General features: G+C 38.7%; 2 protein-coding genes across 3 annotated transcripts in view; one reads left to right on the plus strand and one right to left on the minus strand.

Moving 5' to 3' along the window:
* Positions 1 to 27440, minus strand: part of gabra5 (gamma-aminobutyric acid type A receptor subunit alpha5) — a 67636-nt gene that overhangs the window by 16910 nt on the left and 23286 nt on the right. For both annotated transcript variants that reach the window (XM_057840248.1, XM_057840247.1), the window contains one exon: positions 7370 to 7513. In XM_057840248.1, coding sequence (XP_057696231.1) covers positions 7370 to 7513 — 144 coding nt within the window. The remainder of the gene's footprint in view (positions 1 to 7369; positions 7514 to 27440) is intronic.
* The window catches only part of gabrb3 (gamma-aminobutyric acid type A receptor subunit beta3), a 91781-nt gene that overhangs the window by 4977 nt on the left and 59364 nt on the right, over positions 1 to 27440 (plus strand). The gene's annotated exons all lie outside the window — the stretch shown is intronic.

Consider the following 27440-nt stretch of genomic DNA (forward strand, 5'->3'; position numbering starts at 1 on the left):
TTCATGGAAGACCCGGTGCTTTGTGATGCCGTAAACTCACTGGATGTGTTGCATAAAAGGCGTTATGTGGAAAAGCTTCGTTCTATACAGTCGCCAGATCCATATTTGATGCCCAAATCGATGTTTTTCGACCCACTGTCTTCGCCCTGTCTGCCTGACATCTGCTACGCTGATATTTACAATTATCTTGTCCACACAAAATCAGCCTATTCTCACGAAAATTTGAAAAACTTCAAGAGCTTGGAGGCTTATAAATACTTCGTTGCTGGTTGGGTGAAACAGGTCCTCGTCCACGAAAATTCGGCAGGAATCTATCTTGTGCTTGGAAAGGTGAGTTACGAAATTTTCAATTCAAAATCTTTTGTTATTGCTAACATCCACTGTCAAGTCTAATGTATTTCATGTCGTTTGTCAATGGAGTTAAGGCTTTTAATGTTTATATGGTTTAGCGATAGCACTCTCACTACATACATACATACATACGTGAATGTTGTCGGCGATTAGCCTAGCAATGATCTTAATTGTGGTTATTTGTCAGCCCAAAACCCTCTAAGTATATCTTAAATGCATCTTACCGGATATAAAAATGACTACTACATAGTCTGTGGTGATTTTTTGGTGCCCAGTTTTCACGTCGAATTGCAGCCGTCCATTTCGCTCTCCTCTTTGGATCCCTCGGAATACGGTAAAACTTCAAGTCTCTCCTTCCATCTTCTCTGTTAGTGCAACCAACAGCCACACACGCCTTCACCATTTTGATTATTAATGTTAAGGAGCAGAAAAACACGCCGTAAATAGGAGGAATGTACGTAGCCGTAACAGGTTAACACTATGTTTTGACGGACAATTGGGCGGTACCATTCAGGAGAGCGGAGTTGTGACGTCACGTGGGTAGGGTCTATAGGGTGGATACACTGCCCTCTGGTCTACCTCTTTTCAAACTGATGAATCCTACTGCTCTCTGTTAAGACCAACGTAAGCTAAGTTTTTGTTTGAGCTTGTTTTTTAATGCATTCATAATTTAGTTTATAGTTATATTCAGCCATTTTCTTGGGTATATGTGTATGAAACATTTGTTAAGAGGATTGTAAAAAAAAAAACTAGCATTTTATAGCATCTAAGCTAGCGGACTTTTTCTATGTAAGTGAGCCAATTGTTGTTTTGTTGTACATAGATCCTCATTTAAAAAAAAATAATTCATACGTCGTCGTCGTTTGAGGCTCAGCTCAGGTATTTTAATTTTTCATGTTCCTTATCCGATTACTCGATTATTCGAACTAACTAGTCTATCGATTAATCGACTACTAAAATATTCGATAGCTGCAGCCCTAGACACTATCGTGGTCGAAGATTTTGGTAGCAACTTGTTGGTTCCTTATTATTTTTATTTTATTTTTTTAGACATTGAAAACTTCTTAAAACGATATCTCGATTCTTGGCAGGAGCATATCGATAACCTTTTGGGATACAAGGTATCACAAAATATCACCATTTCGATGTTTTGTCACACCCCTAGTTGTTGTCTCTTCAGACAAAAACTGGCTTTCATCTCGTTATGTTTCAGTTTCACAAGACACGTTTTTAGCTCATTGTCACAAAAAAAACAAAAACATCTTTGTCGATGAATCATTTTGGTTATCGTCAACGTTGATGAAAACGACAACGATTGGGATATCTGTTATCGATTAAAACTTTATTATCGGACAACTCTAGTTTTACATTATCTAGTCATGCTCATAAATATTAAGACATGTACACACGTCACCTCTTGTTGGGACTAAAGCACCGTCATAATGTATTAGAAATTAAATGAAGTTAACAAAAAGTGTGTCGGGATGTTGAAGGGGGTGTAGAATACAATGTTTGGGAAAGGTTGGTCAGTTGGAGAGACTTGGTTTGGGAAAAGCTGATCTAAAGAACTGAATTCCTATACACAAATATTAGTGTCGTGATATTTTACCGTTTTAAGGGGGATGGGCAAGAGCGGTATTGTGCCAAAAGTTTTGCCAGATCTACAGTATATGAACAACTTGCTTTACATGAAGCAACACTGGTTGATATTTGACCTTAATTGGATGTAATAACACTGACAGGATATTGAAGGGGGTGTGTTTTGGAAAGCGCAGCATCATACTTTATCTTACACAACAGAATGAAGCAAAAGCCGCTCGGCCCTCCCTCTCTGATGTGTCACCGCCACAGCGGCCAACCCCACGAGTGATGACGTCACTCGGTAAAAGCACAACTGACTGATGAGCCCGCGTGGGGATTAACCCTGCATACCCAATAGCTGGGATGGTGGATAAGTGGTCCCCCCCTCCACCTCACCCTGAGACGAAGGCTTGGAAGGGGTAGGGGGGTTGGATGGGGACAGCTGGTGGTGTGTAGGAGGCCTTCCCAAATCCGTGTGATTCATTCACAGTGTCCCTGTAAGGCTTGATTTGAAAACATTTGCCTCGAACAACGTCTGCACGATGGCAAGGGTCGCGGTGGCACAGGCTAGAATAATAAGACATAACATACTAGCATTTGCTAGGTTAACATATACCGGGATAGCATTTTGACTGCTGCATTAACAGTATAAAATGTTCTGTTACAGTGGGATGAAAAAGCATCTGAACCTTTTGGAATTTCTCACATTTCTGCATAAAGTCACCATCAAATGTGATCTGATCTCTGTCAAAATCACACAGATGAAAAAAACTGTCTGCTTTCACTAAAACCAGCCAAACATTTACATTACATTTTCATTTTTTAATGGGGATAGTATGCAAACAATGACAGAAGGGAGAAAAATAAATACTGTATTTTTCGGACTATAAGTCGCAGTTTTTTTCATCGTTTGGCTGGGGGTGCGATTTATACTCTGGAGCGACTTATGTGTGAAATCGTTTACGCATTATTATACCATTTCACATGTTACTTTGGTGTTTTGGAGTGACACTGATGGTTTGGTTAACTTGTTAGCATGTTTTCTATTAAGCCTGAGAACGATAAACCGATACGACCGGATATCCGGTTTTACAGGTGAGAGATACAGATGTATCAATAGTAAAGTTACCATTCGACAGTAATTACCGTAATTTTCGCACTATAAGGCGCACCTGACTATAAGCCGCCACCCACCAAATTTGACATGAAAACAACATTTGTTCATAGATAAGCACTACATGACGATAAGCCGCAGCTGTCCTGACTGTATTATGGGATATTTACACCAAAAGATATCAACCGGTAACGCTTTATTTGACAGCAGCATCATAAGACCGTAATAAAACTAAATGAACCAGAATGAAGCTTTGAACCAAATGGTTCCAAAACCTCATTGCTTCAAGAAGCTTCATTTGGCCATCACTGTTCTCTTGGGGAGACAGTCAACCTCTGCTGCCACCTGCTGTCAACACTGTTGTCATCCAACATGCCTCCTTGCGTGCATTGCAGCGCTACAGATGTAAATAAAAATTCAAAATTCATGTTCTGTGCTAATTGTTTCTTCAGTTACTGTTCTAGTTGTTTCATCAATTGCTAGTTATGGAATTTGGCAACACTTTATTTGAAGGTGGCACCATCAGACTGTAATTAAGACCATCATAATTATGACATGACGCTGCTATGAGCGTTAATGAATGCTTATGAAAGATTTAAGTTTTTATCATCTGGCAAATTATTTCCCTTTTGATTGGATGTAAAAGATCCAAGCTGGACATAAATGGACCTAGTGACATAATTTGCCAGATGACACTTCATGACAACTGTCATAGGCATTCATTAATGGACATGATAATGTCATGTCATAATTATGACGGTCTTATGGCAGTCTTATGATGCCACTGTCAAGTAAAGTGTTACCTATTAACCTAAATGAATCAACAAATAAGCCGAACTGGACTATAAACCGCAGGATTCAAAATGAGGGAAAAAAGTAGTACTCCGGAAATCACGGTAGCCATTAAATATTCAATGAACCGATAGTAGAGATAGAATTCGGCTATCGCGAGCACAAGAATCGGTTTCTAATGCCTAGTTCAATGCATTGCTTAATATGATAATAATTTAGCTTTTACTTCACATGCTGCGCTTGTGTCATTCACCACACAGCGCACTTAACTCGAGACCGCATGCATGATATAATATGGACAAGCACAACTCACAGTCGTGGTTGCCTCAACTTCCCATGCATTTCGGCAGAACCGCTACTAGTCGCCGTCATTACCCGATCCTCACGGCATGTCATAACAACGCGGGAGCTAACAAAACCACTGTAACGCACGCTCCGCAGCATTTTCTTCACAGCCAAAACGAAACTAGTAGTGGCAACGAAGCAACATGCTAAAACAATGGACAGTGTGATCACCGACGCCAGCGACGTGCAGCAATTGATTTTCAACGCACCCAGGAAAATAAAAGTCAGACTTTGAAGTGATGAAGGCAGCCAGATCTGTTCGCATGGGACAGAGTTTGTGTGAAGTGTGGAGCGGTACAGAGATCGTGAGTTTTTAACCCTGATAAATAACCCACTACAATGGTGGAAAGGGCGGCATATTGTTTCCACGAAACGCAGTCTACTTAAACATGAACATGTCGATTAGTTGATATTCCTCAAGAAAAATCTGCCCTTCAAAAAAGATATGGACAGTGATGAGGAATACAAAATGAGGAAGCACAAGCATAAGTGACTGACTGTGAATTAGGTTAAAGTAATGATTATTGGCCTGTCTGTCTAAAATGCCATGTTTTTATTCCCCCAATTATACCAGTGGTAAAGCATAATTTATTATTTATTTATGATAACACGAGCAGGTTTAATTCTTTTTTTTCTAGAGCTGCTGCATATAATTAATATCTTTTGTTTGTAAGATGTTTACGTTGAAAGTTTGCACTTAAATTACTTACCTCTTGTGTTAAAAACACCAGGAAATACAGTATTTGACTTACTGCACTTTATTGTTGTCTGTCACTGGAGTCTATTTTATTATCAATCCCATCCAACAAAATGACGGTCATATAGTAAGCCTTATATATTTTTTTCCTTAAAAAAATTAAAACATAACATTGGTATGACATTTTGTTGTTTAATTTTGCTATATTAGAAATGTGGTATCTTTATATGTTTAAAATACAGTACAGACACACACAACAAATATTTACAATCGTATCGTTTTCACTCTATCGAACTTTACGTTCTTACACTGTATCGAATCGTATCGAATCGCTCGGCCTTAAAAATTATCGTTTTTTAATCAAATCGTAACCTGTGTATTTAGATACATATCGAATCGGCTTCATGCCAGAGATTCCCAACCCTATTTTTTATGCTATAGTTATCGAAAAAACTCTTAATAGCTATGTTATGTTACGTTAACATACCGGCAACATTCGCAATTTGTTGTTCATCATAATGTAACATTATCATACTGTACACTTATTCAGCATGTTGTTCTCCATTGTATTTTTATTTTAAATTGCCTTTCAAGATGACATGTCTGTTCTACGTGTTGGATTTCATCAAGTAAATTTCCCTTATACTCCAGTGCGACTTGGACGGTTTTTTTCCCTCTTCATTGCACATTTTTGGGTTGGTGCGACTTATACTCAGGTGCGATTTACCTAGTCCGAAAAATATGGTACGTGAACCGTCACGTTTAATATTATGTGGCTCCCCCTTTGGCAGAAATAACTTCAACCAGATGCTTCCTGTAGCTGCAGATCAGTCTGGCATATCGATCAGGACTAATCTTGTTGTCTTGTTGCAGCATCCATCCTCTTTTTAGCTTCAACTGTCTGACAGACTGCCTCAGGTTTTCCTGCAAAACATCCTGATAAACTTTTGAATTCATTCTTCTTCAATTAATAACTGCAAGTTGTCCAGGCCCTGAGGCAGCAAAACAGCCCCAAATCATGATCATCCCTCCACCATGCTTCACAGTGGGGATGAGTTGTTGATGTTGGTGAGCTGTTCCATTTTTCCCCCCACACATGACGTGTGTTACTCCCAGACAATTCAACTTTGGTTTCATCAGTCCACAAAACATTTTGCCACAACTTCTGTGGAGAGTCCAAGTGCCTTTTTCAAAGATTAAACAAGCAACAATGTTTTATTTTAGACAGCAGTAGATTCCTCGGTGGAGTCCTCCCGTGAACACCATTCTTGCCCATAGTTTTACATATATTTGATGTGTGCACAGATATTGGACTGTGCCAGGGATTTCTGTAAGTCTTTAGCAGACATTATACAGTTCTTTTTTTACCTCTCTGAGTATTCTGCGATGAACTCTTGGTGTCATCTTTGGTGGACGGCCACTCCTTGGGAGAGTAGAAACAGTGCCAAAGTATCTCCATTTGTAGACAACTTCTCTGATTGTCAATTGATGAACATCCAGACTTTAGAAATGGTTTTGTATCCTTTCCCAGCTTTATACAAATCAACAATCCTTGATCTCAGGTCTTCAGAAAGCTCTTTTGACCGAGCCATGATGCACATCAGACAATGCCTTTCATCAAGACAATTTTTACCCAGTGTGTGTTTTATAGTGGGCAGGGCAGCTTTAACCACTCATCAATGATTGGGCACACATATGACTTAAAATGTTTGGTAAAAATTGGTTTCAATTGCTCTTTAGGTCTCCTTCGGATGAGGGTTATCTTACTTATTTTTCCCCCTTCTGCCATTGTTTGCATGCTATCTTTATTAAAATGTGAAAACTTGTAAATGTTTGGGTGGTTCAGATACTTTTTCATGCCACTGTAACATGGGCCAGCACCTAATGATCCTTGCAGCCAGATTTTTAAAAACTTTTGTGTTTTAAGGCTGATTCATTAATTTCAGACTTTTTGGTGTCTGTTTTGCCTGTAGGCTACGAGTTGTCAGCGTTTTAAAATTATGACTATAATGTGTTATTATAAGCCATTTATGACAAGTCTTAAACATAGACTCTTACAAAAGGGAACAATCTTTAAATACAGTTTTAACTAACAAAATTACTATGCAACGACAGATAACTATGACAGGTTTGTCCACATATCGACCATAAGATGTCGACATCATGCTTTCAAATGTGTCACCGAACGGAGTTGAAATGTGGTAAAATAGTTTTTATCTTGTAACACTGTTTTAGCCTGGAGAGGAGTGATTTAAAGCTTTGAGGGAATCCCTGCAGTTATTGCACAAAAACGATTTAGGTACCCCATAATTCTGTGAAGAGGCTAACTCATAAATGCCAAAAGACACTGTAGCGCATATATTACAACGCGCCTATAGTATGTTACGATTTTAAAAGTCTAATAAGACTGCAAAGACACACGATGGTGGGGCCTGACCAGTATGTTATAATTTATCAAAAGACGTGTAATGGAAGAACTGGGCGCTCACCTCTGCTGGTGGAGATGTCCTCTGTGCCGGCCGTCTGACCAATCAGGTGGTACTGGTTGAGACGAGAGCCCTCCTCGCCAACCACCACTGACTTGGCAGCGCCTTTATCCCATGTGTAGACAACCTCTGAAACCGGGTACGCATCTGAGGGAGAAAAAAATTTTGTTGTTAAGTGAGTTTGGTACACTTAAGTCAACACTAATCAGCAGACATGTTGTAAATTGAAACCAGGAGAGCACTTTTGCTCTAATCCATTGTTTGAATATTAGAGATCGACCGATTTGAGTTTATCAGGACCGATACCGATTATTAGTTGTTAGAGGGGCCGATAACTGAATTTGGGAAGCTGATATTCATTTGCCTTAAAAGTGTAAAAATTGCTGTAAAAAACTGAATAATGCAAACACTGAACTTCATTGAAATGCCTAAAGCATGTTGATTGAATCACACAAATAAAAAAAAACAATAGCTCCAGAACTGCCTGAATTTCCTAGACTCAGAAACATCTCTTATAAAGTACAATAAAAGGTTAAAGAAATAGCTCTTTGTAAAAAAAGTGTTGTTAAAAAAAAAAAAAAAAGCTGCTGACAACAGCCGTACACACACACACACACACACAATGAGTTGCCACAGCACACTAGTGTTTATTGAGCTAAACGATGATTGACACGTTCAGCGTCTTTGAAAGTAGCGGAACCAAGCTTAACTGGCAAGATCAAAGCTTCAACACCTGTCATTTATCGTTAACTTTAACAAGCAATACTCGTAGTGCACTGCTCACCAAGAAAAGCAGCAGGAGGGAGAGTGAGGCCATACAAGCATGAGGCAGAAAAAAAACATTTATATATTTCTAAATTAAAACCCCCATCCTTTTCACCCGATTCTTATCCTCTGAAAAATCGCGCGATCCCTAGTCCCTATCTCAAGTTTTAAATTGACTTTTTCATATCACATACCGACACCGATATACAACAAATTTCCAAATATCGTCCTGATATATCGGCCGTCAGATACATTGGTCTATCTCTATTTGATATTTGCAGCGATAGACTTCATTGGCAGAGTAAGATCATTTTGAAGTTTTTCCTTCCTAAAATTGGTTAAGTACATTGTAGAAGTTATATGTTTTCATTAAATCATTGGTTAATTTAAAAACGAATGATAATAAAACCTTAAAAGCATTTTCTTTTTAGCATTTTATGCATTTGCTATTTTTACAATTTCGTTTGTAAATAACTTAACAATTGGTTGATTGAATAAATGATGAATAGGCTACTACAATTAATTAGAGCTGGGAATCTTTGGGCACCTAACGATTCGATTACGATTCAGAGGCTTCAATTCGATTATAAAACGATTATTGATGCACCCCCCTCCTTTTTTTTTTTTTTTTTTTTTTTAATGTTTTGTACATTAGTTCCAAAATTGCTCAAAAATCCTCTCAGGCTAAACCAAACTACTATTTCAGTATCAACTTAACATATAACAGTAAACAAATATACAAAAATAACAGTAAATAAAAAAACTCCAGTCCCCATTCAGTATCAGCAGCTTTAAACTACATTCAATTAATTTAATGTTGTGAATCAACTGTTACAGTTGTTAAAATTGCTCCCGTTATTCCATAATTTCCCTTCTGTCTACTTTTGTCAAAGTTTTAACACTATTTCATCATTTAAAGATAGATTCAAGACAAGATTCTGCCGATTTAGGAGTATTTTAGATAAAAAGTTAATTAGGTTCACAGTCTTCTAGAGAGGTCTAGTGCTTTAAGATGGCGGCTATTTACTTACGCCGGAAAGTCTGTCATTTCATATCTCTGTTCAATAATACATGTTCTAACACCGACGTCGTCTGTCATTTTGCATCTAGTTCTACATATATGTGATATCTGCTGTAGCCGTATGTTTGTAGCAACCAGCAACTGGGCGTTGTTTGTAGCGGCTGTCAGCCGCAGTTAGGTATGATTGTTTTTTTTATCTAGCGGCATGAGTTGAACATGATATTTACTTTCGGTCCGTTCCTCATTGCGTCCCTAAGACCGCGCTGACTGTGTTTTACTTCCGCTTTTTTATCTAGCGGCATGAGTTGAACATGATATTTACTCTCGGTCCGTTCCTCATTGCATCCCAAAGACCGCGCTGACTGTGTTTTACTTCTGTTTTACCTGGTATAATTCAATAATCGGAATTTGGATATTTTTGCATCGTTCTCGAATCTTCCACGGCCGAATAATCTAAGAATCGGAAATTTCGCACGCCTCTACAATTAATACTGTAAAATAGGGAGTTATCAATGCTGTCATAAAAATCAACTGCTTTATGTATTTTACAAAAACAACCGACATGTTGGTTATCAGTAATAAAATAATGGCTTAAATTCTTCAATCATAATATTTACAGTTTTAATATTTGAGTCCCTCTTGTACATTCTCACCATAATTTCAGCATTTTTGCTGACCGCCTCCATTAAAACTCACACAAAAATCACAGTCAGGCATACTTAGTGGATTACTGTTCAGTAATTTACAGGTTACGTGACTTTTTGATTTTTATTCTGTTTGTGCTCTTTAAACCTTTGACTGCAATAACCACGGTTACATGAATTCACAGTTAATCTGCGTGTCTCCGTAACCAAGGGACAAGCTTCATTCTTTTTTAGCCACCTGTGCTGCCTGGAAGTCACATGACTAACAGAATGTCATTTCTGGCTGCTTGCTAATACAACCACAACAACAGTCCAACATGGAAGATGCAGTTGACTTAGCTAATGCCCTGTGCTAAAGTTGCTAAAAATGCTCAAGTTCAACGTCCTGGTATTGTCGAAAGCAGTTTTCGTAACAAAATTCGGATCTATAGTTGCTATTGCATCAACTTTTGCGGAAACTGTGTGCTAGTGTGTGTGTGTTTGTGAGGGTGAAACCAATTGCTAAGCATAACCCTGTCACTAAATCTGTGAGTGTGTGTGTTTGTGCGGCACTCTGTGGTCCAATCTACGAGCACTAATCCCAACTGTGGTGTCAGAAGACTTCGCAGATTGTCTTCAATATCCCCAGATTGACCTCAGCCCCGCCAGGATTATTGTCTCTGACCAGCCGTGACAACATTAGTGTGTCTTGTAATGTTACAGTTCATTGTCTGTTTTAACTCATTCGAAGATTTCTACGAAGTTGAAATGTTATTTACCGGTAATAGTCAAGCAACCCGAGTAGAGAAAGCGCTCAGGATTAGTCTGGATTAGTCAAGTAATACAATATTTCATAAGAGAATTGATAAAAATGTTAGCATTCTAGCTAGCATTCTTCTTTTTGCTAACATGCTAATCGATAAGTGTACACATGCCTATCTCTATTGTTTTAGTACAAAATAAAGTACAGATAGTGTAACCAACAATAAAATAAATCTAAAATATGAGTGCTTGAGAAAATTGTTTGCGTGGGCCCTTTAATGCAAGAAATTAATGACTAAATGATAAGAAAAGGCCAGTATGCGGATAGTTGACGATCCACGTCACACCCTCGCCATATAATAACAGACGGATAGATAGTTCTAAGATAATATTTTCCCGGGACCCGGTGCCGGGATTGGCGATGGGGCACCGTAGGGTCGGTCGCCAACGGGCTTACACTCACAAAGGATTTACACGATTACTGCGTTCTAGATCACAGAGCTGATTTGTGTACACCAGACATGTCCAAAGTTCAGCCCGGGGACCAAATGCGGCCCGTGGTCAAATTTCATCCGGCCCCCAGCCTCTGTCATAAAATCAATAACGTTTAGCCCGCACACAGACTTAATAAATTGGTCAACAGTACTGCTACCAGCATATGAAGTAGCTTACACACTAAATGCTGCTCCTCATTTACCCACTAAAAGGCAGCAGTACTCTAAACAACATTACCCCGTGAGACCCTTTATTTCCAATTTTCTAAAATGGCGACAATCAACAAAAAAAAAGTTGACTGCGACAGCCACGCTTCAAAGATAGGTGGAAATTGGACTATTTCTTCACTAAAATACGCAACTGTGTCTGCCTCATTTGCAAAGAGACAGTCGCTGTTTTTAAAGAGTTCATTGTGAGGCGATATTACCAAACAAGACTCGCTGACATGTACGACAAGATTACAGGGAAGATAAGTAGCGAGAAATTGAAGCACCTTGAAGCTAGTTTAATTTCACAGCAGCAGTATTTCGCAAGAGCCCGAGAGTCGAAAGAGAACGCCACAAAGGCTAGTTGCAAGATTGCTGAAATTATTAATTAAAAAAAAAAAATAAAGCAAATGTGACACACAGAAGGGCTTGCTAAAATTTGCTTAAATATATTGTTCTACGTAGAGGACGTCAGCCAAGGTCGGCCCCCCACATTTTTACCACACCAAATCTGGCCCCCTTTGCAAAAAGTTTGGACACCCCTGGTGTACACTCTACCCCTTTCAATCACTTAGCTTATAAACTCCGCCATCCCCGTTCCCCTCCTTCCCTGGTCAACAGGCCCCCCACATGGTGTCAACCGGAAATACATCTAGCTGACGATAGCACCAACATATTAGTAGTTAGTGTAGACGTTCAATGTATTTGTTGTTGTAGCTTGTGTTTCTTTTTTTTCTTCTCGTTTCTTCTCTTCTGTTCCCCCATAACCCTTTCATGTTCGCTGCTTTGTCATAATAAACGAAGTATGTTGAATGATCACAATGGGAGTATGTCAGACTCTCAATGAGAAATATTAAAACTTTTCGGACCATCCGGGCACTTGGACTTCCATTCTCTGTGTTAAACAGCTGAACAGGACAGGTTTAAAAAAAAAAAAAAAAAACTACATCGTTCTAATACGGTGTGTCGAGTCAGCCCACTCGTGGTTAGACATGTGCCGATTTCCGGTTTCAAAGCATACCGTGGTAAGAAAATGTCAGGGTTTCAAAACCGCAAAAAGATTCTGTCATACCTTCCCTAAGGTATTAGCTATTTTTTATGTCCTAAAAATGCATGGAGGAATCCCTCGCTTTCAGCTGCAAGGCTCAACCCTCCGCCACCGGTTGTTACTCAGTGTCAGTGAGTCAGCTGTGCTACACACCCCATCCCGTTTGTTGCTGTGTGTGAAAGTGACGCGATTGGCTAGTCAGCCAGCTAACCCAAAAACAAATACTCCAAACATAAGGCATACTGTTCTTCAATTTATTGAGCTCTCAAATCGTGGTAAGTGTAATACACAAAATGAATACATTTAAAATGTTGTACATTTAGATTTTTCCATGTGAGTAGCTTCAACAGATTAACACCATGGAAAAAGTTCGCCAAAAACAAAACACACATTTTCCTTTCAAATTCAATATACAAACTAACTAAAAGCTTACAAAGATGAATGTTAGCCTAGGCTTAGCTGGGAGAGCAACTTCGTTGAGTGTGACAGCCGCAGAGTGAGAAAACAAGCTTGATTCGCTTGAATGAAGGGGGAAAAGTGATAGCGTCAAAGATCGCTAATTGCGAAAGTTGATCTTGCCCTAAGCACAAATCCACATTCGCTGGATCAAGGAGAGGTCTCACTCCCAATGTTTTTTAAAAAATTATATTATTTTTTTAGATGAAACCTTTCCACAACAATATTGACATTTTAACTAACTTATACATTTTTAACTAACTTATGAATTCTTTATGTTCTTTTTAACACAAATGCATGACATCATGTAGACAAGAGTTGACACAGTGGCTGAAAATGGCGAAACTTCACTTAAGCTTTTCCACCCTCAAAAAAAAAAGTCATGCAGTATAAATTTTTTTAAAAAATTATTCAAAAGTGTTTTTACTTCTCTATAGAAATTATTTTGTTCTTGCTCTAATCTTGAGCAACTTGAGCTGTGGCTATTAGTTTAGTCTATTAGTTACATTTAGTTTAATTTTATTTAAAAAATATATTTTTTTATCAATAATTTATTTATTTTAACAATATATTCATGTTCCAATTTGCAACTATGGTCTGAAAAAAAAAAATCCTGTTCAATGGAAAAAAGTTTTGTTTTTTTTTAACACATACATCTCAAAATTTTTTGGAGTTATAATTGCAATACCGTGATACTGTGAAACGGCGGTATTTTTGCTCACGGTTATCGTACCGTCAAAATATCATACCGGCACATGCCTACAGATGGCCACGGCTTAGAAGGGTTTGCGGAGGGTGGCAACACCTCCGATATGATTTCACATTTATACAAAATTAAAGGTTACTAAACCCTGTCATGAACGTTTCCCACCAGCTACGAGATTTAACTCCAGCGTGTTTAGTGTGTCTAGCGGTGGTAAAATGGTGGCGTTTTTCTCTCTCTGGAAACAGTCTGTGTTGAGTATGAGAGAGTGCATGTATAATGTAAACATGATACGACTTACACACGCGTGGTTTTTATGAAAAATAATTCAATTATTTTTGTTCTGTTGTTAATAATGTTGAGCTGTGGCTTTGGGTTTAGGCTCGCCAAAAGGACTGCATTTATGTAAATTTTATTTAAAACATATTTTTTAAATTGATTTTAACTTCACATTCTACTTATCTGCAAATGTGATAATATGGTTTGAAAATTAAAACTGTTCAATGAAAAAAGTTTTTTTTTTAATTAATTCCAGATGTCTCAAAGTAATACATTTTAGAGCTGTAATTGCAAAACTGCAACAAGGTGATATTTTGGCTTAAGGTTATCATACCGTCAGAATATCATACTGGCACATGCCTACTCGTGGCTGATGCTGACAGAAAATAATCAGCGTCGCTCCGACAGCAGTGGCCACAAACTTTTGCCCAATCCAAGACTGGCGACACCCCTGGCGACCGCCCTGACAGCCCCTCCGCCCCACCGGCAAAGGTCTTCACTTAGGATGCAGAGAGGCGTGCCGCAACAATGGGACCCTGGGCCCAGTTTTTTTCCACTGTGTACCAGAAAGTGTTCATTGTTGTTCTCGTTATTTTTGACTGTTCTCGACTTGAATTAAATGGTCTGCTTTTTGGAAAGTCATTGTTAGCGCTTTTCTTCAGATTATCTAAGTTAGTGTTTTTCGAGTCAAATAGTGGTTACAACGACATGTACGTGCGGCGTTTAGCTAAGAGGTCAAATGCCAACAGAAGGCAAACATATAGACCCCAATCACCAACGTCACACAATCACATGATCACTGTATTGTGCCGCCATATTGTCCGTCATTGTGTGTCCGTATTGTCAATGATCGTGTCAATGATAGTTTTTAAAGGTGGATTCACTTGCAAATTATGGAAGCCCCGGTTCTTTCAGACGCTGTAAACTCATTGCTTATGCTAGTTGCATAAAAGCAGTTATTTGGAAAAGCTGTGGTCGATCCAGTCGCCAGATCCATATTTGATGCCCGAATCGATGTTTCCTCCCGTCCGGTCCCGTCCCGTGTAAAAACCTCCAGTCGTACTCCAGTTGATGTTACGATGAGGCGTCGGGTACCCAAATCGGCAGCGGCCCGAATACAAACCGACATTTGGGCAGCTGAGCGTCACCATTGACACGATTGTAAAATGAAACTTGATCCGCGGTTCAACTACGGGCCGCTGTGTGCCAAAAAATAGCTGCCCCGCATGAAATGTTCCCCCTGACGGGGGCGCTTATTTATAACGCTTTATTCAAGTGAAAACATCAAATTTTTTCATGGACGCATTACAGTAATGAATTTACGACTGTAAAATCAGTTTTAAATACATGATTCAATTACACAAAATATTAGTACTGTATTTTAGTAACAAATCGTGGACTGGGCCACATAACCATCTTTGAACAGAAATGTATTAGTCTACAGCAGGGGTCCCCAAACTTTTTCCTGTGAGGGCCACATAACTTTTCCCTTCTCTGATAAGGGGCAGGGGTCATTTTTTGACCCCAAAAAAAGTGTGACGATTGCAGGAGTGCCTAAATGTAAAAATGTATTGTTTTTCAGAAAGCCAAGATCAAATAACCCTTGCTGGATTGTTCACAGAAAAAAGGTAAATAAAATAAAAATAATATAAATAAAATATAATATAATATAATAATATAATATAACTAGGGCTGTCAAAATTATCGCGTTAATGGGCGGTAATTAATTTTTAAAATTAATCACGTTAACATATTTGACGCATTTAACGCACATGCCCCGCTCAAACAGATTAAAATGACAGCACAGTGTCATGTCCATTTGTTACTTGTGTTTTTTGGTGTTTTGTCGCCCTCTGCTGGCGCTTGGGTGTGACTGATTTTATGGGTTTCAGCACCATGAGCATTGTGTAATTATTGACATCAACAATGGCGAGCTACTAGTTTATTTTTTGATTGAAAATTTTTAAAATTTTATTAAAACAAAAAGAAGAGGGGTTTAAATATAAAACTTCTATAACTTGTTATAACATTTATCTTTTAAGAACTACAAGTGTTTCATACGGTACTTATGTACCGTATGTTGAATGTATATATTAGTTTATTTTTTTTGTTCGAAAATTTTACAAATTTTATTCAAACGAAAACATTAAGAGGGGTTTTAATATAAAATTTCTATAACTTGTACTAACATTTATCTTTTAAGAACTACAAGTCTTTCTATCCATGGATCGCTTTAACAGAATGTTAATAATGTTAATGCCATCTTGTTGATTTATTTTATAATAAACAGATACAGTACTTATGAACAGTATGTTAAATGTATATAGCCGTCCTGTGTCTTATCTTTCCATTCCAACAATAATTTACACAAAAATGTGGCATATATTATAGATGGTTTGAATTGCGATTAATTACGATTATTTTTAAGCTGTGATTAACTCGATTAAAAATTTTAATCGTTTGACAGCCCTAAATATAATATAATATAATATATTATAACACTATTAATCAAATAGATAATACCCAAATAACCCTCTCTGGGTTCTTCACAGAAAAAAACAGAAAATAAATAACACAAAAAAAAAAAAAACAAAAAAAAAAAAAAAAAGGGGGGGGGGGGGCGTACCAAATGTGGAGGAGGGCCATATCCCGCCCGCGGGCCGTAGTTTGGGGACCCCTGGTCTACAGATTTTCACGACAATATCCCAATGACAATCACACATGTATGACATGACAAAGTGCCAATAGACCATTTTAGACTGCACAACAGAGAATGGGGTCAAAATTACGACTTCGCGGACGTTCAGGGATTTTCTCCTTGAAAAGAGATTTTGACTATAGCTTTCCCGGTATGTGTTGTCATAGTTAGAAGTGTGTGTGTCATGGACATGGCAAAATATTATTGAGATCTTGAACAAATAGACACCATGTAAACAACCAATAAACTATGCAAGTGACCGACTGACATGCCATTCATTGAGAGTGAGCGTCACTCAAAGTGAGTGTACGTACATCAATAAATTATTTTGCTATCAACAGTCATTCCGAAATGTTATTTTAGATTGTGAACAGGGGGGATCTTTGTTGATATGTTTCGGCACTTGTGCATTTGGCTTGGTGACAAGAAAGAACACAAACATGATAGCTAGCAATGCAGACATGATAAACAGTTAGCAGGCTAAATCTCTGCAATATATACACGATAATGTCTGAAGACCGGAGGAGGCTTAGAGAGAAGCTTTAAACATGTATTTGCGACAAAATTGAAGTTATTCAAAGCCATTATGAGATCTGGAATGACGAAAAAGGTTGGTCTGACTCACCTCTTGGCCGCAAATCTGCTAGGGAGACATTCATTCCTATTTAATAAAAGCTCTTATGAAAAATTACATGCTTTCAAAAGTTCGTAGGCCTACGATTATTTTTGTTTCCAGGAAAGTTGGGCTTATTTCCGTGATCGTTCTGGAGTGGAGTTACATTGAATACTATGCAAATATGCTTCTCAAAATAAATAGTGACTAGAATTTACCATGATCCGGTGAGCCTGTCAGTATCATGTTAAATAAAAAGACAAAAAAAAAAAAAAAAAAAAAAAAAAAAAAAAAAAAAAACAATACAATCACAATACTGTAAATTAATCTACATTTTAATACAGAGAAGGTGGTAGTTTACGTTAGCTGCCATTGACCGCGCGAGACATCTATTTTTACTGGATTGGGTGTCTAGTGCCGTCAATGGAACTGAAACCAGAGCATACTCAGCCACACTGCAAATTTATAATGTGTGAATCAGATTATTTTTCTGAAATTTAGTTAATTTTCTTTATCCTGTTTTGAGTGTTAAAGACTTGTTATCAGATTAATGTGTCAGATTTATTCCACTTACTTCAAATATTACTACCATTTCTTACTATTGTTCTCATCTTATTTATATGATGTATACTCTGAAAATATGAATGTGTGTGAATAATTAGAATTGAATTGAAGCCCATACATCTAAAAGTTGGTCATTTTTTAACCTAAATCAAGAAAAATTGCTGCCAAATAATGTTTTGAACACTATTTTAACACTTCTTCTTTTCAAGATTAAATATCCTAATTTATTGCTAAAAATAAGTCAGCTAGCTTTTTTTTCTTATTTCAAGAAATCTGAGTAAAGTTTGAAATTATTTGTTTTTTTAAATGATTGTACGGCGACCTTGAGTGCCAGAAAGGCACCTTCAAATAAAATGTATAATTATTATCATTATTATTGAAGCACTGGCAGATACTTTCACTTATTTCTTGTAGATTTACACCGACAACAAGGGAATTTAACCAGTTTTGAGGAGGTGTGTTTTTGCAGTGCAGCTTTTGTAGGCATTTAAGAGGTCACTTCCTGTTCTTTTTAAGGCATTTACAGGTTACTTCCTGTTGCATTTCAGCCACTTCTTATTTATTTGGAGACAATTCTTGAGTCGCTTCCTCTTCAGTAAACCGAAATAAACATGAAGGGACTCGCAAATGTCCCTGAAGGAAAGGGTAGTGACCGAAAAATTAACGCGAAATGCCCCAAAATAAACTCAATGCCTGGCATTGGCTGCCACTTACGGCCAAAGACGTCCAATTCGTTTGAACTAGGAGGGATGGCAGCAAATGAACGAATGTCCCATGTCCCATTGGACATATACTAGTGTTAAACTAAAAACATATAGGGGAAAAAGTTGTATGTTAAAGGTGCCTTGTAAGCATAAAATAAAGCCGCTAAATTTTGTAAAAACTAAACCATATACCGTATTTTTCGGACCATAAGTCGCATCTGAGCATAAGTCGCACAAGCCATAAAAGGCCTAACAAAGAGGAAAAAACATAAGTCGTACCAGAGTATAAGTTGCATTTTTGGAGGAAATTTACTTGATATATGGAACAGATATGTCATCTTGAAAGGCAATTTACTATAAAAATACAATAGAGAACAACATGCGGAACAAGTGTACAGTATGATAATGTTACATGATGCATGAACAACGAAATGTGAATATAGTGTCCTCACCAGGACGCTACGGCTCGGTCCTGGCTATACAGCGAGCTAAACTCCCAAATGACAATGCTAGACGCCCGTATAATTTGCTGAATCAATTTTGTCCTCGATACCAAACAGGTCCGCATCAACGTAAATAAATGATAATTAGCTGCTATTACAACAATTACACAAACGGTTAGCATGTGTTCGCTAACATTAGCACATCGGTCAAACAACCACACAACTGGCTCTAAGTGTCTGATCGCGGGTGGGAAACACACAACAACAACAGAAAAGATGATACACACAGGCGTTGCCTCTGTAGAGATATTTTACAAGCATAAACAATTAATGTAGGTTCACAGCAGTGTTTCTGTCTCTCGTTCTCTCTCTCTTTCTCGCGCCCACTCGCTCAGACGCTGCATAGCTGTCTGCCGCCTTCTGGCGTGTGAGCGCTCTTCTTCGCGTAAACAAGTGCGAGTGCGCCCCACTTGGGCGTGAAAGCGCCACAAACTAAAAGCATTCATTTCAATATCAAAAAGTCAATAATACCATTGAACACACACACTGCCAAAGGCAGAACGTGAACAAGGCCATAGCTATTAAGTTATTCAGATAACTATAGCATAAAGAACATGCTAACAAGTTTACCAAACCATCAGTCACTTCAAAACAACAAAATAACATGTGAAATGATATCGTAATGTGTTAATAATTTCACACATAAGTCACTCCTGAGTATGTCTCACCCCCAGCCATACTATGAAAAAAAACTGCGACTTATAGTCCGAAAAATACGGTACGATTGTGGATTACACAACAATAGAACAAAGGTAGACTAATGACTTATTTGCTCGTGAAAGCAGAGAGCCCGTTGTATATAAATAAATAATAATAGAAGTTAATATTCTCGGGGTCATGAAAGATCAGTCGAAATCCTCTAAAACTGCCAGCACCATGCGGTTATCTTTTCTGAAAAAGGCTCCCATTGAATGAGATCATTACATCGGCGATTTTGACTATAATTCATGCGGATATTTTGATACAAGCCTGTGTATTTAAAAAAAAAAAAGTGTGACTACCAGAGTAGAAAGCTTATAGTTCCCAAGCTAGCGATAGTAGCTTAGCGAGAGCAGGAGAGGTGATTAATGTGTCCAAGAACGGGACCACCGCAGCTTTGAGTGAGCCTGGAGCAATGGGGTGGGTAAAAGCAGGCTGGCCAGGCAGGCGGCGTCCACGGGGTCAAAGGATTAGCTCGGGTTAATGGAGTCGCAGGAAACCGGATACGACGCTGATAGCTTCCAAGGCTCACACGGGCCCCGGCATGTCACACAACAGCTTTTTAAAAAAATATATATGTTTTTTTGAAAGGGCTTTCCAAAAACACTAAGCAGCTCGCAGTTAGCATTTTGTGCTGTTGTTCTTTTATTTGATAATTGTGTCAGTTCCTCTTCTAATACTGTTGCACAACCAAGCTAAAAGCATCAGATATAACAATGCCTGCAAAAAATAAAGGCTAGAAATAGCCTATACACAGCTATTATTGTTGAATTATTTCCCTAATTAGAAAAAAACATGTTTTTAATGGTGTATGAATTATACATTTTTTCCATTTAATGTGATGTATTTTCAGAGAAAATCTAATTTCAAATAATTTTTGTTTGAATACTTGTCAAATATCTCTCCGCTTTATAATTTTTAATGGTTACATACTTTCCACTGATAAACATCTTTATCAAGTGCAACCTAATTTAGTTTAAATATTAATCACTACTCTCAGGCTAGGGTCTTAATTAGGGTTGGGCATCGAGCATTGATGGGAACCGGTTCCAACAGTCCGATGCTCCTGGAATCGTTCGAAATTTTAAATTTCGATTCCTCGTTTCGATGCTCTGATCGGCAAGTTGAGAAAAATTGCTTGAATTCAGAATCTTATTTATATACAAATTAAAATTAGCCCTGTGAGAAGTTCATGTCATCTAAAAAATCATCGAGAAGTTAAAACTTTAATATGAAATATGCATTTTTTTTTACCCTGCCTCTTAAAAGAATCGGAATCGAGAATCGTACGCAACCGGAATCGAAACGTGGATTCGAAATCAGAACCGGAATTGTTCAATTTCAAACGATGCCCAACCCTAGTCTTAATGCAGGTCTTAATGCACAAATCTGATTTTTTAGTGTTATTCCGACTCGAATGAGGTATTAATGACAGTCTGAATGGGACAAGTCGTATAGAAGTGGACCATTTAAAATCCGATCTAGGCCACTTTTATATGTGGTTTTAAATCTGATCTGGGACACATTTTTCCATAATGTGGCTGCGGTCTGAACTGTCAAGTCTCCCAAATTCGGGCGACCGCTGGTGACGTAAATTTGTATTGCTTAGCAACGGGTGAATTCGCGTGATGCTAATGCTCCATTAAATGACATTTTTCTCCTCATCCTCCTGCTCCTAGACGTCTGCACAAGTATTCGGCTACTTCCATAGCTCAAGAGTTTCGACATAAACCAATGAACGGTGACGTCACAGATCTCCATGTTAATTATGTTAGCATATGTTACCGCTTTTTTCTCGTGACGCATTTTTCTACATCTGCGCATGCTGGTCATTTTACCCTATAAACACTATACTTTATTTTGTGACGTGCCTATTAGGCTATGTTCACCCTGCAGGTCTTAATGCACAATTCCGATTTTTTTGTCATATCCATTTTTTGGCGTGCCCATTCAGACTGCCTTTGTCTATTGAGCCCATTCAAGTATTACGCATGAGCACTAATTCGCAGTCCGACACGGGCTGAGCAACCTGACCCGCATGCGCAGAAGCCTCAAAACAAATTGGTTTGCCCCGACTCTGCCATGCAAGAATGACTGAAATATTGCTCACTTGGCGCACAGAGAAACAGAGCATTGTCAGGCTTATCCTTTTCTTCATTGTTTTTTTTTAGGACTGTGGTCAAGCCACTTTACTACGTATTACAAGCCGCGTTCAAGCTAGGCGCTAACGCTATTGAATAGCTACATCCCTGCCGCCTTGCGTGCCGCTCTCACACTTTGCAGATGTAATTGCTGCATTAATTCCGATTTGGGAGACTTGACAGGTTCAAACCGCCGCCACATTCTGGAAAACGTGGCCCAGATAGGATTTAAACCTCATTCGAAAGTGACCCACATCGGATTTGAAATGGTCCACTTCTATGTGACTTAGCACGGTCAGACCGTCAAGTTAATGCCTCACTCGAGTCGGAAAAACAAGAAAAAATCGGATTCGTGCATATTGACCTGCGTTATGAACCTAGCCTTATTGGTCTTCTACGCATTCATGACACTTTTGGGTCCGCGATTGAAAATGGTAGTCTGAGGGGACATACAAAAAGACCAGATATGGAGGGAAAAAAAAAAAAAAAAATCGGACTTGTGCATTAGGCCGGCGGTAAGTAGCTTAATTATACTTTTATTTAAAAGAGAAATTGGTTGGGATACAACTTAATTTGAAAATACATATGTAGAATAAAACAATCATTTTAATTATAGATGTCCCCGATCCGATTATGTGGTCATACATTGGGCCGATAACGCAATTTTTTTTTATAGGATCGGACTTTTAATTGCCCCCCAAAAAATTTAAGGACTAAAAAGTAACAAAATATTCCAGAAATACAATGGCATTGCCAAAGGAAACAAAAATATATATGTTTTATACCCCGCAACACCCCCGCAGAAAGTGGAAGAGGAAGTACTGCATACATTACAGTACTGTAACTAGGGGTGCAACGGTTCAGTTAGCCCACGGTTTGGTTTGAACCTTGGTTTTGGGATCACAGTTTCGGTTCGGTTTGCTTTTTTTTTTTTTTTTTAAACTGCCTTTATTTTGCTTTTAAGAAAATGAAACACTTAAAATGTAAACATGTTCGACTGTTAAAATGCCTCTTAGCTCTTTGGCTAGTTTAGTGACTGACTACTGAAATACAGTGCCTTGCAAAAGTATTCGGCCCCCTTGAACCTTGCAACCTTTCGCCACATTTCAGGCTTCAAACATAAAGATATAAAATTTTAATTTTTTGTCAAGAATCAACAACAAGTGGGACACAATCGTGAAGTGGAACAAAATTTATTGGATAATTTAAACTTTTTTAACAAATAAAAAACTGAAAAGTGGGGCGTGCAATATTATTCGCCCCCTTGCGTTAATACTTTGTAGCGCCACCTTTTGCTCCAATTACAGCTGCAAGTCGCTTGGGGTATGTTTCTATCAGTTTTGCACATCGAGAGACTGACATTCTTGCCCATTCTTCCTTGCAGAACAGCTCGAGCTCAGTGAGGTTGGATGGAGAGTGTTTGTGAACAGCAGTCTTCAGCTCTTTCCACAGATTCTCGATTGGATTCAGGTCTGGACTTTGACTTGGCCATTCTAACACCTGGATACGTTTATTTTTGAACCATTCCATTGTAGATTTGGCTTTATGTTTTGGATCATTGTCCTGTTGGAAGATAAATCTCCGTCCCAGTCTCAGGTCTTGTGCAGATACCAACAGGTTTTCTTCCAGAATGTTCCTGTATTTGGCTGCATCCATCTTCCCGTCAATTTTAACCATCTTCCCTGTCCCTGCTGAAGAAAAGCAGGCCCAAACCATGATGCTGCCACCACCATGTTTGACAGTGGGGATGGTGTGTTCAGGGTGATGAGCTGTGTTGCTTTTACGCCAAACATATCGTTTTGCATTGTGGCCAAAAAGTTCAATTTTGGTTTCATCTGACCAGAGCACCTTCTTCCACATGTTTGGTGTGTCTCCCAGGTGGCTTGTGGAAAACTTTAAACGAGACTTTTTATGGATATCTTTGAGAAATGGCTTTCTTCTTGCCACTTCCATAAAGGCCAGATTTGTGCAGTGTACGACTGATTGTTGTCCTATGGACAGACTCTCCCACTTCAGCTGTAGATCTCTGCAGTTCATCCAGAGTGATCATGGGCCTCTTGGCTGCATCTCTGATCAGTTTTCTCCTTGTTTGAGAAGAAAGTTTGGAAGGACGGCCGGGTCTTTGTAGATTTGCAGTGGTCTGATGCTCCTTCCATTTCAATATGATGGCTTGCACAGTGCTCCTTGAGATGTTTAAAGCTTGGGAAGTCTTTTTGTATCCAAATCCGGCTTTAAACTTCTCCACAACAGTATCTCGGACCTGCCTGGTGTGTTCCTTGGTTTTCATAATGCTCTCTGCACTTTAAACAGAACCCTGAGACTATCACAGAGCAGGTGCATTTATACGGAGACTTGATTACACACAGGTAGATTCTATTTATCATCATCGGTCATTTAGGACAACATTGGATCATTCAGAGATCCTCACTGAACTTCTGGAGTGAGTTTGCTGCACTGAAAGTAAAGGGGCTGAATAATATTGCACGCCCCACTTTTCAGTTTTTTATTTGTTAAAAAAGTTTAAATTATCCAATAAATGTTGTTCCACTTCACGATTGTGTCCCACTTGTTGTTGATTCTTGACAAAAAAATTAAATTTCATATCTTTATGTTTGAAGCCTGAAATGTGGCGAAAGGTTGCAAGATTCAAGGGGGCCGAATACTTTTGCAAGGCACTGTACACACACAGTAGTAAAAAAGTTACTTGGTAAAGTAACTGGTGTTACCTTTCATGTTTTTTTTTTTCATTTTTGAAAAAAAAAAAAAACCAAAACATAGTAACCTTTGCTATGTTTGGAGGTCATTTAATGTTGTGAATCAACCGTTAAAGTTGATAAAATTGCTCCCGTTTTTGCATTAGTTCCATTCTGTCTACTTTTGACATGTGAAAATTTTAAAACTGTTTCATCATTTAAAGATAGACTCAAGTCAAGATTTTTCTGATTTAGGAGCATTTTAGATAAAAAGTTACTTAGGTTCACTAGGAAGGTGCACTACAACAGACCCTTTCTGAGAAGTTTACTGCTCTAAATGGCGGCTGTTTACTAACGCTACCGAGTCTGTCATTTCGCATGTAGTTCTATATGCATGAGATATCTAGGCGTAGGTTGTAGGCTGTTGGCTAAAGTCAGGAAATATTGGAGCCACCTAGCCTAGCATCGCGTTTGCTACAGTGTCACAACAAACACTCTTCCCTCTCCGTGCCTCTGACTTTTCTCGTGTCGCTCAACCAACGTATTAACGAACGGAGGAAAAAAAACGTAATGCACGAGAAACGTACAGAATTTGAACGTAACGTACGGCGTACACATTTAAAAATCAGTGCTCACTTGTACAAATTACGCCGAGACCGTACAACTTGACAGTTATGAATTATAGTGGACCGTCACAGTTAGGTAGTAACACTCTGTAGCATGGGACGTCCAGCAATCAGTGGTCACGGCGAAACTATGTGCTTTAGCGAAGTCATCTTCGATGGCTTTGCGTGCCATTTCATAAATGTCGGGGAATACGTTGTTGGAGAAATACGTATGTCCGCGAGGGAACAATGTAACGCGAGTCAAGCGTTGCAAATAAATTAACGAAGCCCGCCGTGTTTTCTCACTGGTGTCATCTCCGGGGTTGTCCTGCTCTGAGAAAGTGATATCTGTGGGTGATGCCGGCTGAGGTGCTGGAGTCATGTTATAAGTGTTGCCATTAGCATAGGGAACAAGCGCTGGGCAATGCTTGCAAATTGTGTTTTTTTTTTCTTCTTCAATATTTTCTCTCCCTCCTATTTTCTCTCCCACCGCATTGTAGTCCATGGGGAAACCGAAATGTTGCCACACCGCAGATTTCAAAGAAGCCAGTGCTTCCTCAGAATTCGGTCTCTCCACTCCTCCGCTCGCCATAGCTTTTTGTTTTCTTTCTTGTTTCACTTTCACTTCGCTCGTAAGCGAGAGAGGGCGTTACTCGGCTTCTCTTACACAGGTGCTTGACAACGATCGGACATTTACTTGCAGCTGGGCGGGAATTTCTCCATAGCTGCGCTTCACGTCGCACACAGAGCTAGACCAATTCATTCCACAAGCGTTCAGAATAAATTAATTGCAAAACCGAAAAGGCGGTTCATAAAGGCGTATTGAACCGTACAGGGCGAACCGTACGGTTCGGCTTTGAACCGCAAACCGTTGCACTCCTAACTGTAACATGTTTGGAACATGTCAATCACCATTAACTTTAAGTACTAAACGCAAGCTGGACAGTTTGGCCAAACTGGTTAGCAGGAGGGAGGGTGAGAGGCCGTGGCGCTGTACGCGCATGAAGCAGAAAAACATTCTTAAATTAAAAACCCGATCCTTTTCACCCTATTCCAATTCTCTAAAAAAAAAATGGCACGGTCAGTCCGATTTCCGATCACCTGATCGAATCGGGACATCCCTATTAGAAACAGTTCACAGTGGCAGTGGCAGCCAGGGGCGATCCACTAGGGTGGCACGGGATCGCAACTGACACCCTAAAAGACAGACTTGCCACCCCAGTTGCTACCCTAGTCGGCAACGATGAAAAAAAAATAAAAAAAAATAAAAAAAGGTTAAATCAATTTGACATTTACTGCCATCATTTAGGGGGTGGTGTCAGTGAGGATCCTTATAACACTTGGGGCTGTTGTGGTGTCTTCATATGATTTCTTAGCAAACTGATTTAACATGTGAACAACTCTGCCATCATGTTGACACTAGAGCTCTAACAATTAATCGATGCAGCTCAATATATTGATTTGTAGAGGTGTGCAAAATTTCCGATTCTTAGATTATTCGCGATTCGGCCGTGGAAGATCCGAGAACGATTCACAAACATCCAAATTCCGATTATTGAAATATGCCAAGTAAAGCAGAAGTACGACACACTCAGCGCGCCGCGCGGTCTTCGGTATGCAATTAGGGACGGAGCGAGAGTAGCTAAATATCATGCTTCTCATTACCCGGCCCCTCAGGTAACGCCAATGCTCAACTCACGGCTCTAGCTCAACTCATGCCACGAGATTAAAAAAAAACACAACAACATACCTGACTGCTGCCGAAAAGCTGCTACAAGCCACATTATGTTACGGTAGATATCATTTATATAGCACTAGATGCATTATAGCTTCGGTATCGTTACCAGCACATCTACAAAAAACTAGATGCGGGCGTTAGTAACGGCCGCCATCTTAAAGCAGTACACTTCCCTGCAAGGCTGTTGTTGCGAACCTTCCAAGCGAACCTAATTAACTTTTTATCTAAAATACTCCTAAATCGGTAAAATATTGACTTGAATCTATCTTTAAAATAGTTTTAAAACTTTCACATGTTGAAAGTAGACAAAAGAGAAATTATGGAATAACAGGAGCAATTTTAACAACTTTAACGGTTGATTCACAACATTAAATTAATTGAAAGTAGTTTAAAGCTGCTGATATAGAATGGGGACTGGAGTTTTTTATTTACTGTTATTTTTGTATATTTGTTTACTGCTATATGTTAACTTGATACTGAAATAGTAGTTTGGTTTAGCCTGAAAGGATTTTTGAACAATTTTGGAACTAATGTAAAAAACAAAAAGGAGTGGGGTGCATCAATAATCGTTTTATAATCGAATCTGAGCCTCTGAATCGTAATCGTAATCGAATCGTTAGGTGCCCAAAGATTCCCAGCTCTATTGATTTGTTACGCACAACTGAATGTAACTCAGTCAAAATCAGCTAGGTGACTGATTATTAGTTGATGATTATAATTTCAATATGCTGTTTGGTAAAAAAAAAAAAAAAAAAAAT

This window comes from Corythoichthys intestinalis, chromosome 7 (genome assembly GCF_030265065.1).
Source record: "Corythoichthys intestinalis isolate RoL2023-P3 chromosome 7, ASM3026506v1, whole genome shotgun sequence".
Lineage (NCBI taxonomy): Eukaryota > Metazoa > Chordata > Actinopteri > Syngnathiformes > Syngnathidae > Corythoichthys > Corythoichthys intestinalis.